General features: G+C 41.7%; 1 protein-coding gene across 1 annotated transcript in view; it reads right to left on the reverse strand.

Annotated features, from left to right (window-relative positions):
* Positions 1-20,269, reverse strand: part of mctp1a (multiple C2 domains, transmembrane 1a) — a 289,927-nt gene that overhangs the window by 82,838 nt on the left and 186,820 nt on the right. The window contains exons 10-14 of the mRNA XM_084054050.1: positions 15,355-15,457; positions 14,486-14,588; positions 12,442-12,543; positions 11,128-11,202; positions 2,086-2,205 (exon numbers count right to left, since the gene is read on the reverse strand). Coding sequence (XP_083910176.1) covers positions 2,086-2,205; positions 11,128-11,202; positions 12,442-12,543; positions 14,486-14,588; positions 15,355-15,457 — 503 coding nt within the window. The remainder of the gene's footprint in view (positions 1-2,085; positions 2,206-11,127; positions 11,203-12,441; positions 12,544-14,485; positions 14,589-15,354; positions 15,458-20,269) is intronic.

Raw genomic sequence — 20,269 nt, forward strand, 5'->3', positions numbered from 1 at the left:
GGACATCAACATTTACGACAGCAATTTCAGGGGGAAAAAATGTGCAATTTTTTTACCGTAAGCCTAAAAATAGCAGATCTACAAGCTCACATTGTGACGAGTTATGTGCTTATAGATCGGCAGTTATTTGGTGCAGGACACTGGCACACGATGAAGTATGAATGTTTTAGTATAAAACCTTTTTCTAATTGTAAACGTATCTCTAAAGATTTTTTTATTTTAACCATGAAACAATATTTTTTTCTTGTGAGGAGGACCAGGAAAATGGTTCCTCACAAGTATAGTAATACACACACACACACACAGAGAGATGTAGAAAAAAATGAAAGCCGTGTCAGACAGCCAACGGCTGCTAATGTCTGACGTGCAGACACTTAGCGCCCCATAGTAAAGGTCTGGGTTGGGGGTGTGGAGGGAGGGGGATCCTCTCCTGCACCTAGCTACTTAAGTCAGGACAGGACTACACACAGACAGGATTAAAGGTCTTGGGACTCACTGAGAGAGAGAGAGACTCACACACACACACACACACACACACACACACACACACACACACACACACAGAGACATGTCCTTTCACTGAGAACCTGCTGTCCAATTACACCTCACCTTTTAATAAGTGACACAGTTGACAGGGGGGGGGGGGGGGGGGAGAGAGAGAGCGAGAGAGAGAGAGAGAGAGAGAGAGAGAGAGAGAGAGAGAGAGAGAGAGAAGAGAGAGAGAGAGAGAGAGAAAAGGGAAGAGGGAGTGTGGCAAAAAAAAAGAAGAAAGACATGCCATCTCCGGTTTACTTCCCATATATGCGTGAACTTTTTATGAGAGCGGAAGCAGGTTGGAGTCTATTATTATTTCCGATGGAAGAGTGAACGTGAACACAGCTTCTGAACCATTCTTCTGCTCCATGCGGTCACTGACCTAAACATTGGACCCGATCGTCACAAGACACACAATCTTCCCAAGATTTTCATACTAAATCTTGTAGGGGAGTCCCTCCCTGGCAGAACATTATTATCAGATGGGGGTCCGCGGCCAAATACATATCATTTAGGGGGTCCTTGACATGGAAAAGTTTGAGAACCACTGGACTAGAGAGTCTGCAATGAGCTGCTTCATGAGCAGACACTGACCTGAAAACTGCAGCTACAGCTTTACAGCCACAGGCAGATGTTGTCTGGAACATAGACTACTACAGGCACAAATATATGAATATATTTACACTATAATGTATGCAGCTATTAATACACTTAAAGTATGGGCTCAAAGTATAATGAACAGACTTGCGTCACTCTGAACGAAGAGGATTATACGCTGAAAGTTATTTTTTAGCACAGTGGTTCTCAACGTGGAAGTGGGGTCCGGGGACCCTCAGGGGTCCTTGAGGGAGTTCCAGGGGGTCCCCAGCTAAATGATAGATAGTTAGGAACCAAATGGACCCTTATGGGTCTGTATGGATCCTAACGAACCCTAACAAATGGACCCTAACAAACCCTAAAGGTTCCATTTGCACACTCTCAGAGTTAATAAATTAACATTGATTTTATAATATAAATTGGGATCCCAGAGATATAAATGCCATTAAATGGGGGTCCGTCCGTAGCCTAATGCATGTCAAACTGGGGGTCCTTGAAAAGAGCCGTAAAAAATCTTCTCTTATGGGGGTCCTTGGCAAATCTTTTCAAATGGGGGTCCGCAAGCTAAGAAGTGTCAATTTAGGGGTCCTTGACATGAAAAAGTTTGAGAACCACTGTTTAAGCGGACCGTGGTCGGGAAAACATTGCAAGTAAACTAAAGTACAAAAAGGGTGGAGTTGCATCATCGGCACAATTTAAAAAAAAGGTGTCAGGTAAAGCTGTAGCGAAGGCATGGGAAATCAAGACACAGAAACTTTGACTGACTTCCTTGTAGACTTAGCTTGTAGATCTGCTATTTTCGAAAAATCGTGAAAACCTGTGCAAATCTTTCAATATATATATTTTTAAAGCGAACATTTATAACTCAAATCTTTGCTTTTCTGGGGGTCTTAAAGGGTTAAACAATCTATGCTATTAACTTTTTATAGTATAATTATATTTAAATGAAAGTACCACAAAAGCACAAATGCTCCTCTGTGTGGATTCCCATTCGAAGCAGCTGTTGATGTAGCATCCTGCGTTGATCAGGAACATGACGCACCTCCGGACACGGTTGAAGTTCTGCTGCAGCAGCTGGGAGGAGGAGGAGGAGGAGGAGGAGGAGGAGGAGCAGGGAGACAAACACAAACGGACAGTTAGGAAGCAGAAACAGCATGGCACCGTTTTGAATGATTGATTGATTGAACGCTTTATCTGAGAATCCAAGACCTGAGGCCGATTCTATAAATGTCTTCTAAAACAGTTTTCTGAAATCCTTACTGTATGTCGCTCAAGTGGTGCTCAAACTTTTTCATCTCAAGGACCCCCAAAAGGATATGTATTTGCCCGTGGACCCCCTCGACCCCCATCTGAAAATATATTGTGCTGGGGACACATTTTTCTGGGGACCCCCTGGTACCCCAAGGACCACACTTTTGAGAACCAATGAGTGCCAATGACATGAGGGTATCGAGGGCACTGACTGAGGGCAATGTCTCTTTGACTATCTTAAATATACCAATCCCAGCGATATTTGCCCATAGGATGTGTATTGTTAGATTAGATTTAGTACAGAATTCTACAACATGTCTTTGCTGCAGGTGGAGACAGTGAAACATATGATCTGAATAGTTATACATTCGCTCACTTCATTATAGGTGAACATTTTCCAAAATACCAAAAAATACGGTCCCAACGTGCCACGATGCAACACATTGTGACCTTGAACATCGACTATTTTTGTAAATGTTTTGAACATTTATGAAAGCATAAAATAGGGTGTACGTTGTTAAACTGTTTCTCATTTAGCTGGGGACCCCCTGGAACCTCCTAAAGGACCCCTGGGTGTCCCCAGACAGACCCCATGTTGAGAACCACAGTACTGCAACAGTACGGCGGATGATTTGAAGGACAGCGGTAAAGAAAGAGTTATGAAGTTCTGGAGCACCAAGTGGAAGAACATTTCTGAGGTTATAAAGCAGATTAATAGAGAATATCGCTGTCGGGCTAAAATAGCGTGTCTCCATATTTCATCTTTTAATGTTTTTTTCATAGATGAATGCCCTATTTTATACTCTGTTAAATGAAATAAAGAAATATTAGCAAACTTTCACTCTACCACTGCACCAGCCGAGCACTTGCACTATTGTAAGTGTTATAATGATTTTTTTTTAAAGAAATTCATTGATTTATTCTTTTACACGCTTTTCAATTATTCAATGAATCGAAAAAGTAATCAATTCAATAATCTTTAAAGGCGTAGTTCACCCAAAAAATGACTTATTTTCTATCAATTGCACATCCCATGAAGCCTTGAATTCATGGATTTGTTTTTGTCGCATTCCTGCAGCAATAATTTGATGACTGGGTGTGTATTTCCAGTAGGACACACAAACAGTCTACTTTGTGTCTCCTACCGGATACATTAGCATCTTTACGCCGGTAATCAAATTATTGGCTTAGGAATGCAACAAAAACTAAAAACTATCCGTGAATTCAAGCCTTCATGGGGTGTGCAATTAATAGAAAATAAGTCATTTTTTGGGTGAACTACTCCTTTAAGAAAAGTTTAGAGGAGCGAGTTTGTAACCAAACGGTTCACGGTTCGATTCCCTCGAACGGCAGAAAAAAATCTACGTGGGGAAGTGAATGGCCACCACTTACACCCCCCCCCACCCTTCCAACACCGCTGAAGTGCCCTTGAGCAAGGCAATGAACTCCCAACTGCTCCTAACCTGCTCAGTGGCCAACAGAATAACACTTCTGTTCCCAGGTTTTAATGTGTGTGTGTCTGTGTGAAGCAGGGTGTTGCTGAAAAAGAGTTGCTGACATTACGAACGCACGCGTGTCGCACACGCGCATGTTAATTGTGCACGTGCGGGTGCACCCCTACACACACAGAAAACCACAGGAGGAGGAGAACACTGTCCCAGAATTATTCTTCTTCCTCTTCTCGAGGAGCGATGTGTGTACGGAGACACCGTCCGCTGGGACGCTCTCCCTCCTCTCCTCTCCTCTCCTCTCCTCTCCTCGCGGTGGTGACCTGGTTGGATGTTTGGGCGTTCGTTTCGTTTTCGCTTCGCACGCTGTACGAAATCCCCCCCGTCTGCTTGACAACCCGGGCTCGCAGACAGCGGTTATAGCCAAATCTGTCTCATCCCTGGCCAAATGCCTGGAGAGCCCTCAGGGGAGAGGAGGAAAAATCAGGGGCGGTGTTATGGGAGACTCTTATGATTGTACTTAACTTTATCGCTGGAGAGAGAGAGAGAGAGAGAGAGAGAGAGAGAGAGAGAGAGAGAGAGAGAGAGAGAGAGAGAGAGAGAGCGTCTTAGAGAAACAGTGTGAGTCAGCTTGTCTTACTTTATAAGCGATGGTGTGGCCTGTGTGTGTGTGCTGATCCGCGCCCACATAAAGTTATCCAAAGAGGACAAACGCTGTAAAGTTAACTCCGGGCCTGCATGGATGAAAGCCTGCAGCTCCCTCCTCCAGTTGTAATAGTTTCTCTGCTTTACATACAGACAGTGATGATGTGCCACACCGCCCACCATGGACGTCCAAGTATCATTTCACCAGTTAATGTACTTATACTGCACACACTGGGATGCGTGAGCAATAAACAATACGAAAAATCTACCTAATTTCGGGAAAAAAACGTTGCTTTATCGCTGTGTAATGTTCCTGTTCTGTGCGGATAGGCCTACTCATGACACAAATTATAATCAAAGTACACACTCCTGTGTAAGAACCTTTACTTCCACGCTGTTTGCAATTCTCAACTATTGATTATTGTTTCTTATTTTTTTTTACCTTTATTTTCATAAAATCGCTGCCCTAAATGTTTATATCGTCACGAGTATAGCAATACAAACATGTGTGGGCGCGCGTGCGCATGCATTCATCCGTGCGTGCATGCGCACGTGCGTGCGTGCGTGCGTATAGCGCGTATTCTCACGCGCACGCTTGGGAGTTTGAGAGTGTTTAGGGGAGGGTCACACAGATGCTTTTTTACATAAGATGAGAGGATGAGAATTCCTCCTGCCTTTATGCATAATTAAGCTGCAGCCTTAGCTCTGAACTGAATAATGACTGTACGGTGTCCTGGTGGGGACAAACATCCCCCCGAGGACTGTGATGTGAGTCACACGTTTCCCGCGTCCCTAAATGCATGTTGGCTATAAGGAATAAACTGGCCCTGTGCACCCTGCCAGGCTCACACACACACACACACACACACACACACACACACAGTTGACAGGCACACTGTGTTCTCTCTCTCTCTCTTTGGTGTGACTTATTATCATCATTACCGCTGTGATATTAATGTTTCATATTCAGTGGGAAATGTTGCACACAGAGCAGAGGGCCTCCTAGAGTGACTCCTAAAAACACCAAAACTTTAGTGTCATAATTAGAATAACAGGGGCAAGTGGCTTGTGCGTGTGGTGTGTCTGTGTCTGTGTCTGTGTGTGTGTGTATCACAACTGGATCATTTCCTAGAAAAAACCTTTGAAGAAAACAGTGAAAGTGTAAACAGGGCAGTAGAAGGCCTCAATCATATATTTGAACTAACAGCCTCACTAGCAAACTTAAAAGTATCAAACAGGAAAGCCAGAAAAAACGTTGAGAATGACAAATGGTACGATAATGACTGCAATAATCTCAGGAAAAAATTAAGGAAACTATCAAACCAAAAACACAGAGACCCAGACAACCACAACATACGTCTCCAATATGGGGAAACACTGAAACAATACAAAAATACAGTAAGAGAAAAAAGAAATCAACATGTTAGAAACCAACTGCAAGATATCGAAGATTCCATACAGACAAACAGCTTCTGGGAAAACTGGAACAGACTTAATAAGCTAAAACAGGACGAACTACCCATCCAAAATGGAGATATATGGGTGAATCATTTTTCTAGCCTCTTTGGCCCAATCGAGAAGAACAAAGAACAAAAACAAATAAAAGATAAACTACAAAACCTAGAGTCAGCCGTAAAAGACTACCAGAATCCACTAGATTCCCAAATCAACCTAAAAGAACTACAAGACAAAATAAAAACACTTAAAACCAAGAAGGCCTGTGGGGCAGACGGTATTCTAAATGAAATGATAAAATTCACCGACCTCAAATTCCAAATGGCCATACTAAAACTCCTAAATATAGTGCTCAGCTCTGGGATCTTCCCTAGCACATGGAATCAAGGGCTGATAACGCCACTCCACAAAAGTGGAGACAAATACGACCCAAATAACTACCGTGGGATCTGTGTAAACAGCAACCTCGGAAAGATCCTCTGCATGATCCTCAACCACAGAATCCTAAACTTCCTCACAGAAAGCAATGTCCTGAGCAAATCACAAATTGGCTTTCTACCAAAATATCGCACAACAGACCACATTTACACTCTAAACACCCTAATTGACAACCAAATAAACAAAAACAAAAGCAAATTATTCTCCTGCTTTGTCGACTTCAAAAAAGCATTCGATTCAATTTGGCATGAGGGTCTGATGTACAAACTATTGGAAAGTGGCATAGGGGGGAAAACCTATGACATCATAAAATCAATGTACACAAACAACAAATGCGCAGTTAAAATAGGCGAAAAGCACACAGACTTTTTCCCCCAAAGCCGAGGAGTTAGACAGGGATGCAGCCTGAGTCCAACACTCTTCAACATATATATCAACGAGTTAGCAAAAACGTTAGAACAGTCTACAGCTCCAGGCATCCCCTTGGCAAACACAGAAATCAAATGCTTACTTTTCGCAGATGACCTGCTGCTGCTGTCTCCAACCAAGGAAGGACTACAGCAGCAACTTGATCTCCTACACAAATTCTCGCAGACATGGGCCCTGACAGTGAACCTAACTAAGACTAAAATCATGATATTTCAAAAAAGATCCAGCCGCCAAAACCATCAATTTTTCCTAAATACGATCCCACTAGAACAAACAAAAAACTATACCTACCTTGGCCTAAACATCAGCAGCACAGGGAACTACAACCAAGCTGTAAAGGACCTGAGAGACAAGGCAAGAAGGGCATTCTATGCTATCAAAAGAAACATCAAAATAGACATCCCAATTAAAACCTGGCTTAAAATACTGGACTCTGTGATAGAACCAATTTCCCTCTATGGTTGTGAGATCTGGGGACCATTAGCAAACCATGACCTTGAAAAATGGGATAAACACCAAACCGAGACCCTACACACAGAATTCTGCAAATCCATTCTCCGTACCCAGCGAAAAACACCAAATAATGCATGCAGGGCAGAACTAGGACGATACCCACTCATAATCAAAATAAAAAAGAGAGCACTTAAGTTCTACAACCACCTAAAAGAAAGCGACCTAAATGCACTCCATAACAAAGCACTCACACACAGCGAAACTCTAGAGAGATGCCCCCTCAGCCAGCTGGCCATGGAACTCCGGGCACAAACACAAACAGAGCCACGAGATAGAAAACCCATCGGACCAAACAAAATTATAAAACAGCAAAAGGAAAACTACCTGACACATTGGAAAGAAGCAACACAAAAGCAGAGTAAACTAGAATGCTATCTGGCCCTAAACAGAGAATACGCAGTGGCAGAATACCTGAGCACCGTGACCGACCCAAAACAAAGAAAAATCTTAACTAGATACAGACTCAGTGAGCACAGTCTTGCGATCGAGAAAGGTCGTCACAGGCAGACCTGTATCCCGAGAGAAGACAGACTATGCACCCACTGCACACAAAAGGAAGTGGAAACCGAGCTACACTTCCTAACCGTCTGTCCATTGTACCAAGACATCAGAGACACATACTTCCCACAGATTACAACCACACACAGAGACTTTGAAAACATGACCAACGACAAAAAACTCCCATATCTGCTGGGCGAAGTACAACAATGTGCAAACACAGCAGCAAGATTCGTGAGTTGTTGTGATAGGAGAAGGATATCGAACGGAACACAACCACCCTAAAGACTAATCATTGTGTATATTCCTGCACTATACCTGCACCCAGTGATCTTGGTACATAGAAATTGATCTATTGAAGATTCTGACTTTCAAATGTACATTTTTTGTTTTGATTGTATTGCTGTATTGTTGTATTGTGCTTTTTGCTTTGGCAATGTAAACGTATGTTTTCTCATGCCAATAAAGCCCTTTGAATTGAATTGAATTGAATTGTGTGTGTGTGTGTGTGTGTGTGTGTGTGTGTGTGTGTGCGCGTGTGCGTGTGTGCGTGTGTGTGTGTGTTCGGCAGTGAGTGACAGCAGGGGAGCTCCTCCCACACAATAGAGCACTCACGGGGCAATCCCCCCCCCAAAGCATCCAAGTGACATCATCATTGCAAGACTCTGACACGGGTCATCTTTGAGAGTCAGAGGTGAAACGGAAGGCTAGAATGGTGGGGGGGGGGGGGGCAGAGTGGACAGAGAGAGGGGAAGAGAGAGAGAAATCAAAAGAGAGAGAGAGAGAGAGAGAGAGGAATCAAAAGACAGGGTGAGGGGAGCTGGAGAGAGCGAGAGTGCGAGAGCGAGAGAGAGAGAGACAGAGAAGAAAAAAAAACAGAAAAATAGAGGGAGACATGGAAGAGTGAGGCGATGGGGTTTGTGCGACTGCATTCTGTTCTATGCTGTTCTGTGCTAATACTTGGCAGTACTTTTGTACTTTTGTTGCTCAAGTAACATTTTGAACACAGGCCCAGTACATCTTCCACTGTTCTCTCCTATGCTGTGCTATGTTCTTCCGTTCTATTCCGTAAAGTTCTAAATGTTCGATAGATGTATAAAAAGTCCTTCACCACGTGCGTTATACTGTACGTTCACCCATTCACACACCGATAGCGGAAGGACACCATGCATGACATGATGACACCAACCTGAGCATGGGAAGCAGGTTTAGCTTCAACATGAAGCCAGGAGGAGCTGTAGGGATTGAACTCAAGTACCATACATAACACATCGGGTGCCAGCATTTTATAATAACAGATTACGTTCGGTGCCGAAATCTCACCGCTGAGCTGCGCAGCGCTGTTTAAACTGTAGACTCCACGACGTGCATTCCATGAGAAAAAAAAGCATGTCTCCATTTTAGCCGATGGTCCTGGCTAACGCCTGGAACGATAACATCGTTCACGCGAGTAACAATGGCGGAGCGATCGTGCACACAAAATGAGTCGTTTTCCCCAGCGTAAAAAGTTTCGGAGTTATAGGGGTTTTAGAGAAGGAAATAGAGCGGAAGCGGATGTGCGCCATGTTTTTTGACACGATGATGCATCTGGCCCATCCTTGTCAGATTCACCGTGGGTGATCCCAAAGCTGCTCCAGCCCCTCCCGTATGGGAAAAAAAAAAAAAAAAAAAAAAGACACCAAACACGGTTCGGACCGTGATCGGCACCAGAGCGCTACTATGTGAAAACACGGTCCAGACCGTGATCGGCACCCGATGTGTTAAGTACAATTTTGAGGTAATTTTTTACTTTATTTGAGTAATTCAAATTGTAATGTGAGCTTGTAGATCTGCTATTTTCAAAAGATTTGTATACATTTTATCCATTTCAAAACTTTTGTACTTTTACTCAAGTACATATTTGAATTCCGGACTTTTACTTGTAACAGATTATTTTTACATATTATTGATACTTTTACTTTAGTAAAAATATTTGAGTACGTTTTCCACCACTGCATATGACATGTGAGATCCAGGCCGGTCTCTCATCCATCCATCCATTTATCCATCCATTCATGTCTTTGTGGGGGCCACACTGAGAGGACCACACTGACAATGAGGAGCACCAGTGTGACGCAGAGGGCCCACCGCGAGGACGGCCAATCTACTTATGCACCCCACAGCTGACAACTTGACATTTCTATTCACTGCTAAGAGTGTTCAGAGAGGACGAGAGAGAGAGGGGACACATGGAGAGAGAGAGAGAGAGAGAGAGAGAGAGAGAGAGAGAGGTGGGGTTGGGCGGTGGTATAAGGCTGTCACGATTACAAAATTTAAGTTGACGATTAACTGTCAAACAAATAATTGTGATTAGCGATTTGATTGGCTTGAATTGGCTCGATTTGAAATGCTGGACAGCAACGATAGCATAACAAATCTTAGTGTTTGGCAATTATTTGGGGGCCCACTTGCAAAAGCCCCGCGGGGACCACCAGTGGGCTTCGGCCCACTGAGATAGATGGGTGTCTGGTGCGGAGGATGGTACCAGTGTTACTATAACTATGAGGAAACATGTTGGTCGACTACCTTTTTTCACTGACGAAAACTAAATGAAAACTAAGCTATGATGACAAAAACTAAATATAATTTCGTCAACAAATAAAAACTAGACTAAAATGTGAGGGCAGGACTACTGGGGAAGAGATCCAGTAGAACTAAGAAAAGTGTGAGCGTTGTGAACTTATAGATCTGCTATTTAGTATAAATCGGGGCATTACAACGCCCTCACGGCCAGACGAAATACATTTTAGCTCAGTGGTTTTCAACCAGTGGTCCGGGGACCACCAGTGGTCCTTGAGGGAGTTCCAGGGGGTCCCCAGCTAAATGAGTTAACATAGCGTCAGCATCATTTTAACCACTTAGTTTTGGCCATTCAAAAATAGCAGATATACAAGCTCATAGCGCGGCACCGAGTGCCGCGCTATGAGCTTGTAGATCTGCTATTTTTGTTAAATCTTGAAAATGTGTGCAAATCTTTGAATATTTTTTCAATACATTACATACATTTTTAACTCAAATCTTTGCTTCTGGGGGTCCCTGGAACAGAACATTTTCAGATGGGGGTCCGCGGCCAAATGTATATCAATTTAGGGGTCCTTGGCATGAAAAAGGTTGAAAACCACTGGTATAGCCGACTAAACAAACTAAAAATATTGAGTCAACAAAAACTAGGCTAAAGATTCTAACATTTCAGATGACTGAAATATGACTAAAACTAAATGGAATTGTATTCAAAAGACTAAATGAATAAGAACTAAATGAATATTTGATGGTAGGGTACCTGTTTTGACACTCTGGGTTCATCCTCTATGTATTTCTGCTCCAGAGGGTCTAACGTTCTCAGCCCGGCCTTCACCTGCAGAGGAAAAACAAAACAAAACAAAACACACTTCGTTTCAAACAGCAAATTGCTAACGGTATGAATTATTATCATCATTATTACTAATTAATTAAGGTTGTTGAAACAGAACGTGGCATAATTAAAGACTTAACCCCCTCCTCCTCCTCCTCTGACAACAACATTTATTATTAAGGATTAGTTTGACAAATGTATGTTTGCTTTGTGTCTGTATTAATGCAGGTACTGTGCAGTCAGTAGTAAAGTAAAAGTAGAATACCCAAAAAAAAAATACTCTGTTACAAGTAAAAGGCCTGTGGTCAAAATGTTACTTGAATAAAAATACAAAAGTACGAAAAGTAAAATACTAAAATGTTTGAAAATAGCAGATCTACAAGCTCACAACGCGCCATGATGCGACGCGTTGTGAGCTTGTAGATCGGCTATTTTCAAATTAATAGCCTAGGTATAAAATAGCTAGTGGCTTTATAATGTAATAATTTATCTGCAAAGTAACAAGCAAATGAAGTTTTCAAATAATTGTAGTGGAGTAAAAGTACAATATTTGCCTCTGAGATGTAGTGGATTAGAAGTAAAAGTATTGACAATTGGAAATACTCCAGTAAATTAAAATACCTCAACATTGTACTTAGGTACAGTACTTGAGTAAATGTACTTAGTTACCTTCCATCGCTGGACAAATGTATGACTGGGCGTTTGCTTTGTGTCTGTATTAATACATGTACTGTACAGTACAGTACAGTACAGTACAGTACACAGGCATTACATGTCAGAGGCGACAGAGAGAGAGAGAGAGAGACAGAGAGACACAGAGAGAGAGCGAGAGAGCGAGAGAGCGCGAGAGAGAGAGAGAGAGAGAGAGAGACACAGAGAGACAGAGAGAGAGACAGAGAGAGAGAGGGAGGAGCATGTAAAATGGCCGCCATAGGATGCAAACAATGACAGCGAATGGGCGAAAACAAAGGATGCTGAGAGGAAGTCTTTGATAATTAAAGGCAAAACGAGGACGGGAGGGAGGGTGGGGGACTGGGGGGGGGGGGGGGACGAGGGACGAGATGGAGGCGATTGAGGGATGGAAGGGGAGGAGGGGGGGGGGGCAGGCTAGAGAAACAGAATAAAGACAACAAGAGGCACAAGGGGGAGAAGAGTGTAGAGAGAGAGAGAGAGAGAGAGTGAGGGAGGAGGAGCTGGGGGGGGGCGGGGGGTACATAAAAAAAAAGAAACAGAAATACTTACAGCATTAAAAATCACGTCTATTTCGAGAACGATGACCCCTTTTGTTGGCCCTGTCAGCTCCTTGCTTTTCAAGGCGTAGAATTTGCGTTCTCCATTTTGGATCTGTGTGGAGAGAGAAAGAGAGAGAGAGAGAGAGAGAGAAAGAGAGAAAGAGAGAAAGAGAGAGAGAGAGAGAGAGAGAGAGAGAGAGAGAGAGAGAGAGAGAGAGAGAGAGAGAGAGAGAGAGAGAGAGAGAGAGAGAGAGAGAGAGAGAGAGAGAGAGAGAGAGAGAGAGAGAGAGAGGGGGGGGGGGTACATGATGACAGGCGTCTGTCTGGCGGCAGTATATACCCGGCAGAACGGAGCTCTCCTCTCCCCGGGTCACCTTTGAACCCCGAGCTGCTTGGCGCTGACAGCGAGCGCCAAAACAACTGTGGCAACTCTGACAAGTACCTGTTCATTACCCAGGGCTGTAGCGTACCGGCTCTGTCAGACAGAAATTAACCCGTTCAGACCGACCGGGAACACATCTATCTGTGTGTCATCTTTATTTATTTTTGGCTATTAAAAAATAGCAGATCTACAAGCTCATATCGCGGCACCGAGTGCCGCGATATGAGCTTGTAGATCTGCCTTTTTTAGAAAAACAATGTGAAAATGTGTGCAAATCTTTGAATATATGTTCGCTTTATTTTTAAAGCGAACGTTTTTAACTCAAATCTTTGCATCTGGGGATTCTACAATTGTCTACTAAATCTCAACAGTTTTTTGAAAAACTTATGTTGCTATAATCAGTGGTTCTCAAACAAGGACCACCCAGGGACCCCCATAAGCAAAGATTTTAGTTAAAAATGTATATTTACATTCAAAGATTTGTACACATTTTCACGATTTTTCCATAAAAATAGCACATACTGTATACAAGCTTGCATAGATCTGCTATTTTTTTTTGAATAGCCAAAGAAGTGTAAAAATGACAGAGATGCATTCCCGGTCTTTAAGGGTTAACCATCCTGGGGAATCACAGCCGGAGCACAGCGCCACAGCGCCGAGATGTTATAGGAACAATGTTCTCTCTGTGGTCTCCACATATATATATATATATACTGTACATATAAGTTCCTGTCGAGCAGTAACCTCTTATCTTCATATTTTAACTTTTTAACGCCCTACTTGATCACACTACAGCGTCACACAATATCAAAAGTAACAGACACACAAGCTCGAAACGCGGCGCAAAGCGGCGCGTTTTGAACTTGTAGATCTGATACTTTTGATATTTTGGAATTTGAATCCTGAAACCGTTTTGAATGTCCAAAACCGTTACTTTTCAGGATTTCAATAAAAAATAGCAAAAGTAGCAGATCTACAAGCGCGTCGTATCAGAAGTAGGGAAATAATTTACGGAAAAGGTTTTTAAAAAATATCTCTATATATACTGTATATAAAACACACACACACACACACACACACACACACACACACACACACACACACACACACACACACACACACACACACACACACACACATTTATATAGTAATATCAGCAACAGAAACTCCTTTGTTATTTTATTTAATTCATTTTTCTCCATCTCCATCATTTCATATCGTCTCTCACCCCCCTCGCGTATTTTCTCTCTCTCTCTCCACCTCCTATCAATCTCCTCTCTTTTCCTCTCTCTCTCTCTCGCCTCCCTTCAGCTGTTTGCCTTTCTGTTTTTTTCCCCCTCCCTTTCTCTTCTTCTTTTCTCGTCTTTTATTTCCCAGCGTCATCATCTCTTTCTTTCTTTTGGTTGAAATAATAACAACTCATCGAGATGATGCCAAGCTGCGGGAAAAAAACATAGCCTGGTCTTTTTTTATCCTATATATATATATATATATATATATATATATATATATACATATATATACATATATATACACCACCTTGTGTGTTTTTGCTCTTCTTTCCCATTCCACTGTACTCTGTCTCAAGGGGGAGGGGGGGAGGTGGCAGAGAAATAAAAATAAAAATACTGTACGTTAAAAATAACACAGTCATGTATCATTTGATACTCACGTTAAGTAAAGGTATGGCTACTTTCCCCAGGAAGTCTGCACTCCTGTCTCTATCCTCATCATAAACGGTCACCTCCAGCACAGAGTGGATGTCCTTCACGTTGCTGTAATGATAATGACACAAAAAAAAACATTTATTAAAATTATATATTTTTTGTTTTACAGTAGCAACGGCATAACATCACTGAAACTATGCAGTGTGGTGGTGGTAGTGGTTGTCATAACTCGCACAAAGGCTGTGCGTTGCCGTTTACGCAATGTAAAAATAATCTAAAAGAAAAACAAATCCAATGTGTCCGCATGTTATTTCATGTAATAGATATCTCACCATGCTTGTGTGGTTCAAAATAGGATTGCCCTGATATTATACTACAACTGTGTATGTGTGAAAAGAAAAAGAGAGAGAGAGAGAAGGACATTACAGCTCTGATAACTAGGCTGTCTGTTCGGAGACAGGCTGATCTGATGTTTTGAAAGGAGGTGGTGATTAGAAAGAAGACTGTACCGTAGTATGTATTCACGGGGAAGCGATATGTCTTTGCAACCAAATAACTAGTGAGTTGATAAAGTACTTGCTTTTAAAACAATTCATTTCTTAAATTGGTCTGTTTTGTATTACATAATTCTGATTCTACTGTATATTGTACATTACAAATGATTGATTAAACACTGAAATGACTGTGCATAAAAGAATAAAAATAATCAATGAAATAATCAATAAATATACATATAGTATATATCAGTCAGTGTGTGTGTGTGTGTGTGTGTGTGTGTGTGTGTGTGTGTGTGTGTGTGTGTGTGTGTGTGTGTGTGTGTGTGCCTATGTCTTTGTGTGTGTGTGTGTGTGTGTGTGTGTAGCAAGCCACTCACAAGACGAAGACCTTGTTCCAGTCGGGGTTAAGGTTCTTGTAGACGGTGTGTGTCTGTAGCCGATCGTTGCTCAGCTGCACCACACAGAACGGGTCACTCTTACCTGACACAACAAGCACAAAAAAAGCAAACATTCTCTGTAAGTAAGTAAATTATATTTATATATAGTACTTCTCACAGAGAGATCTAACAAAGTGCTTCACAAACAGTGAGATTAAAAACAAAACAAGGTATTAAAACAGAACAGAAAAGGCCTGTATAGTTAATCTCAAGCAGACAGCAAGCATGGGAAAAAAACATTTAATATTACACTGAAATAGGGGTGCGACAGTTAATTGAATCAATAAATTATAAAATAAATGCTACATTTTTATAAAATAATTGATTCCGTGGCATAAATGGAAGTCCAAGTCAGAAATAGGGGAGTGGGAGAAAGAGGGTATACACAAATGTGGGGTATAATTTGTGACACTGTTGTATGACTAAGTATAATATTTTGATAAATATGTGGTTGCTGCTCTTAAGTGATTAATTAGAGTAATAGATTTAGTCAATTGTAAATAAATCAATAGTCAAGAGTTATGAGAGATGATTCGTTGATATATTTAAAAAGAAAACTAGGGATGTTCCATATTTACTTTTTTGTCGATATCCGATATTCCGATATTCCATTTTTATGGTAATATCGGCCAATAATATCGGTAAGCCGACAATATCGGACATCCCTAAAAATAAACATAAAAAAAACTGTCAAAACAACGTGCTTCTAGATTATTTGTTTAATCAAAAACGTAATCCATACAGTTAATCAAAAAGGTAATCCATACAGTGAAACACACATAAATACACACCAACAACAACACAGTTATGTTCATGGTTATAGTGAGGGGGTCCAGGAGAAGCCCAGCCAGGCACATCCATCCCTGGACGATTGTAACCCAGCCTCCCGGCTATGTTCCAATCCCTCGTATAGAGACAGATAGCGTATATATATATATGCAGCATCCTTCCCTTAACCCATTCAATCCGGGATGGCATTTACAAATGTCTTCTAAATCCTAGAAACCCCCCCACCCTCAGAATCAAAGATTTGAGTAAAAAAAATCGCTTAAAAAATAAGAAATACAGTATATTCATAGATTCGCAAAAAAAAAAACTATTTTTCAAAAATAGCAGATCTACAAGCTCATAGTGCCACGCTATGAGCTTGTATATCTGCTATTTTTGAATAGCCAAAGTATAAAATAAATGGACCCCCTCAGAAGCAAAGATTTGAGTTAAAAATGTTCGCTTTAAAAATACATACGTTCATAGATTTGCAACACATTTTCACGATTTTTCAAAAATAGCAGAGCTACAAGCTCATAGCGCGGCACTCGGTGCCGCGCTATGAGCTTGTATATTGGCTATTTTTAAATAGCCAAAAGTATAAAATAATGGTAATAGCCAAAAATCAAAAAAATGACACAAATGCATTCCCGGATAAAATGGGTTATAGCACATGACAGCTCCAATAAGCGGTACTTATCAGCGCGCTGCGACGGCTGTGATACATTCGTTTTAGCCTCGCTAGTCGCTTGCTATATATCTCTACACTACAACACTATATCAGCGCTACACCTGCTAGCCATTTCCATCAACACCACCACTGGGGAAAACGTGACTCGGACAACTACGAGATAAGCTTTTGCAGGACAACTCTCCTCTAACCCCCAGGGGAGGTGCATGGGCAGCTAGCAGGCGGCGTGGTGGGGGGGAGGAGGAGAGGGTGAGGGGGGGAGAGAGGACTTTGAGGAAGGACAGAGCCGCCGAGAACACGGAGGGTTGGTGTGTGGAACGGAAGGCCACAGAAGTTCAGCGTAGAAGATAAAAGAGCATTGAAATGAGGGGGTGGGGGGGAGATATTAGAATTGGCCGGCTATTGTTCGGCTATTTGAGGCACGCAGACCACCAGACGGACGGAGAGACGGAGACGAGAGAACGCACTGATTTCATAATACTATAGGATATTGAGTCGTTGAATTGGTTTTAATAAGGGGTTGATTTGATGTCAGAATTTCTTTTCTTTCTTTTTCCCCCTTCTATTATGTACTGTAAAAGAAAACGATATAGTTAAATGTGTGTGTTACTGTAAATGATAGTTAGAAGAAATTCCAATTAAAGAAATTGAAACATTGGACATGATCACTATGCAATCCATCATTATGGCATCATTCATATCTAATCCAAAAATACTACTGAGACAAATCAAGAAGAACCAAGTATCTTAAAACGGGTTTAACGGACTGCAAATTGCTTAGTAATAATATCTATGTTTGAAACATTATCTTTACACGTTGTTTTATTTCAGTTTTTTTTGCAGAGCAGAAACATGATCTGTGGCGACTCGGTAGCTCCGCCCACCTGCAGCCAAGCTGATTTTTTTTCCCATTTTTTCCACACATTTCCATTTTTAATTGTGATATGAGGACACACACACACACACACACACACACACACACACACACACACACACACACACACACACACACACACACACACACACACACACACACACACACACACAAGCAACACAATGTACTTCAGCTTCATATTGTTGCTGAAACTTCTTATCTCCATATTTTCACTTTTCGTGTTTTTCCGCAAATTTACGTCCTACAGTACTTGATCATACTACAGCGCAGTGTTAATTTTGTTGACTACAAATGTTTATATTTAAGACGGTTCTGTTCTCAATGTCCATATTGGGTGTACCCAAACACTTCTATTATTTTTATTTTTATTATTCAATAAAACTATGACCAGATCATCATCACTTGAGGATGCAGACTACATTGTTTCTCCGTGGAAAATAACTTAATTGACTTTATGAATTTTATACACATAGCCATATACGCGGGACCTTAAGACTTTAAGGACCTTAAGACTGAACAATTTCAGATGACTAAAATAGGATGGTGTGTTATTCAAAAGACTAAGACTAAGACTAAATCAGAATTTGCTGTCAAAATTAACACTGCTACAGCACCACACGAAAGCTCGAAACGCGCCGCTTCGCGCCACGTTTCGCGCCACGTTTCGCGCCACGTTTCGAGCTTGTAGATTTGCTACTTTTGCTGCCTTTATATTTGGATCCTGAAAAGTAACAGTTCTGGACATATGAGGTTTCCAACCGCCACGATATGCAGAATAAATGGCGAGACGGAGGAGAGGAACCCAGTGTGAAGGCTTTTAATTGGTAGAGAGCCTACATCACGCCACGACGAGATGAATCTGGTGTGTCAAGAGGATTTTCTCCTAGACCATACATAAAGAATATGTGGCTCATTATATATGAATCACTAACTCATTAATGCTAATTGATTCCAACAAAACTTTTGATTCAGGAAGTTAAGACTGATTATGTAACTGGGTAAAAAGAGACGGCAATAAACCACAGGAGTTTATCTCCTGAGACCGTGATAATCCAAACCAGCGATGATGGCCTACATGTACAGTACTGTATATATCGTTGGCTGTTGTCGGGCAGAAACCTCTTATCTCCATTTTCTTTCGTAAATTAACGCCCTTCTTGATCACACTACCGCGTCACACACAAGTATCCAAAATAGCAGATCTGCAAGCTTGTAGATCTGTTATTTTTTCTATTTTTGAATTTGAGTCCTGAAAAGTCACAGTTTTGGAGACGATATTATCTATTTCTTCACTAGCGGTTCACAATTCACACATCATCTCAGTTCCTTTTGTACACTGAAGCGACTGGGACCACCCAACAGTGTGACTGGGACCACCCAACATCCCTCCACTAGCCTCCACATGAACTCTGAACAAAACTAAACTGCTCTTTCCCGCTTATATCGTCGTGGAAACCTTGTATGTCCAAACAATCGTTACTTTTCAGGAAATAAAAAAAATAAGAACTTGTGTTCCAGTGGATCCAATGTAGTTATTATTTCATCACAAGCTCCTGTTAATACTTTTCACCGGTTAAATGCAGATGAGATATTGAGAACTTGAGTGCATGGCTATAGTGATACAGTACACAGTCATGAGCCAGACTGTTGCCTCCCATAATGTTCAAATGCTTCCGTCATACAGTATACAGTCTGGAGCAACGGAAGCTCTGAAAATGATAGGAGGATCGGAGATTTCGCCTTTACAGTCGCACAAATTTGTCCTAATATAAATAAAAAAGAATCGAAGCCTATATATAGCTTGCTGTTTATCAGAAATGGAAATAAAAAAATAAAATGTAAAGATATTTTAAAATATATTTTCGTGAACGGAAATGACGAACAGACGACAGCTTCCTGTCTCGGCTTTCGGGAGGTGTAGTTCCAGACTGTCTATACAGAATTCGGAGATTGTGGAATAGTTGTCTGGCTACGTATGTACTACTTGGGTGCGAGAGGGTTTGCGTGCCTGCGAGTGTCACGGTGCATCTGTCTCTGCCAGTGTGTGTGTGTATGTGCGTGTGTGTGTGTGTGTGTGCGCGCGTGCATGTGCATGTGTGTGTGTGTGTGTGTGTGTGTGTGTGTGTGTGTGTGTGTGTGTGTGTGTGTGTGTGTGTGTGTGTGTGTGTGTGTGTGTCATTGATCGGTGTGATTTTCTTCAAATGTTGGGACAAGGGCAGAGACATGTGGTGGGCGAGCTTAAGTAAATGTCACGGTGATCAATGGCGAGCTGAAGCCGTTTGCCTTTCATATCTATGGGTGGTGTTATACTGCCCTATTGATGTGACACGCAGTCTGACCAGGGTATTGACAGCTCTGTCGTACTCTACACACTACAATGTCTCTATACACAGAATGATACACTGAGTGCACACACACACACACACACACACGCAGTGTTGTTTAACCCTTTAAGACCTGAGGCCGATTCTACGAATGCCTTCTAAATCAGTACTTCTCAC

The sequence above is a fragment of the Gymnoscopelus microlampas genome (genome assembly GCF_963454915.1).
Source record: "Gymnoscopelus microlampas genome assembly, chromosome: 4".
NCBI classification, from domain to species: Eukaryota; Metazoa; Chordata; class Actinopteri; order Myctophiformes; family Myctophidae; genus Gymnoscopelus; species Gymnoscopelus microlampas.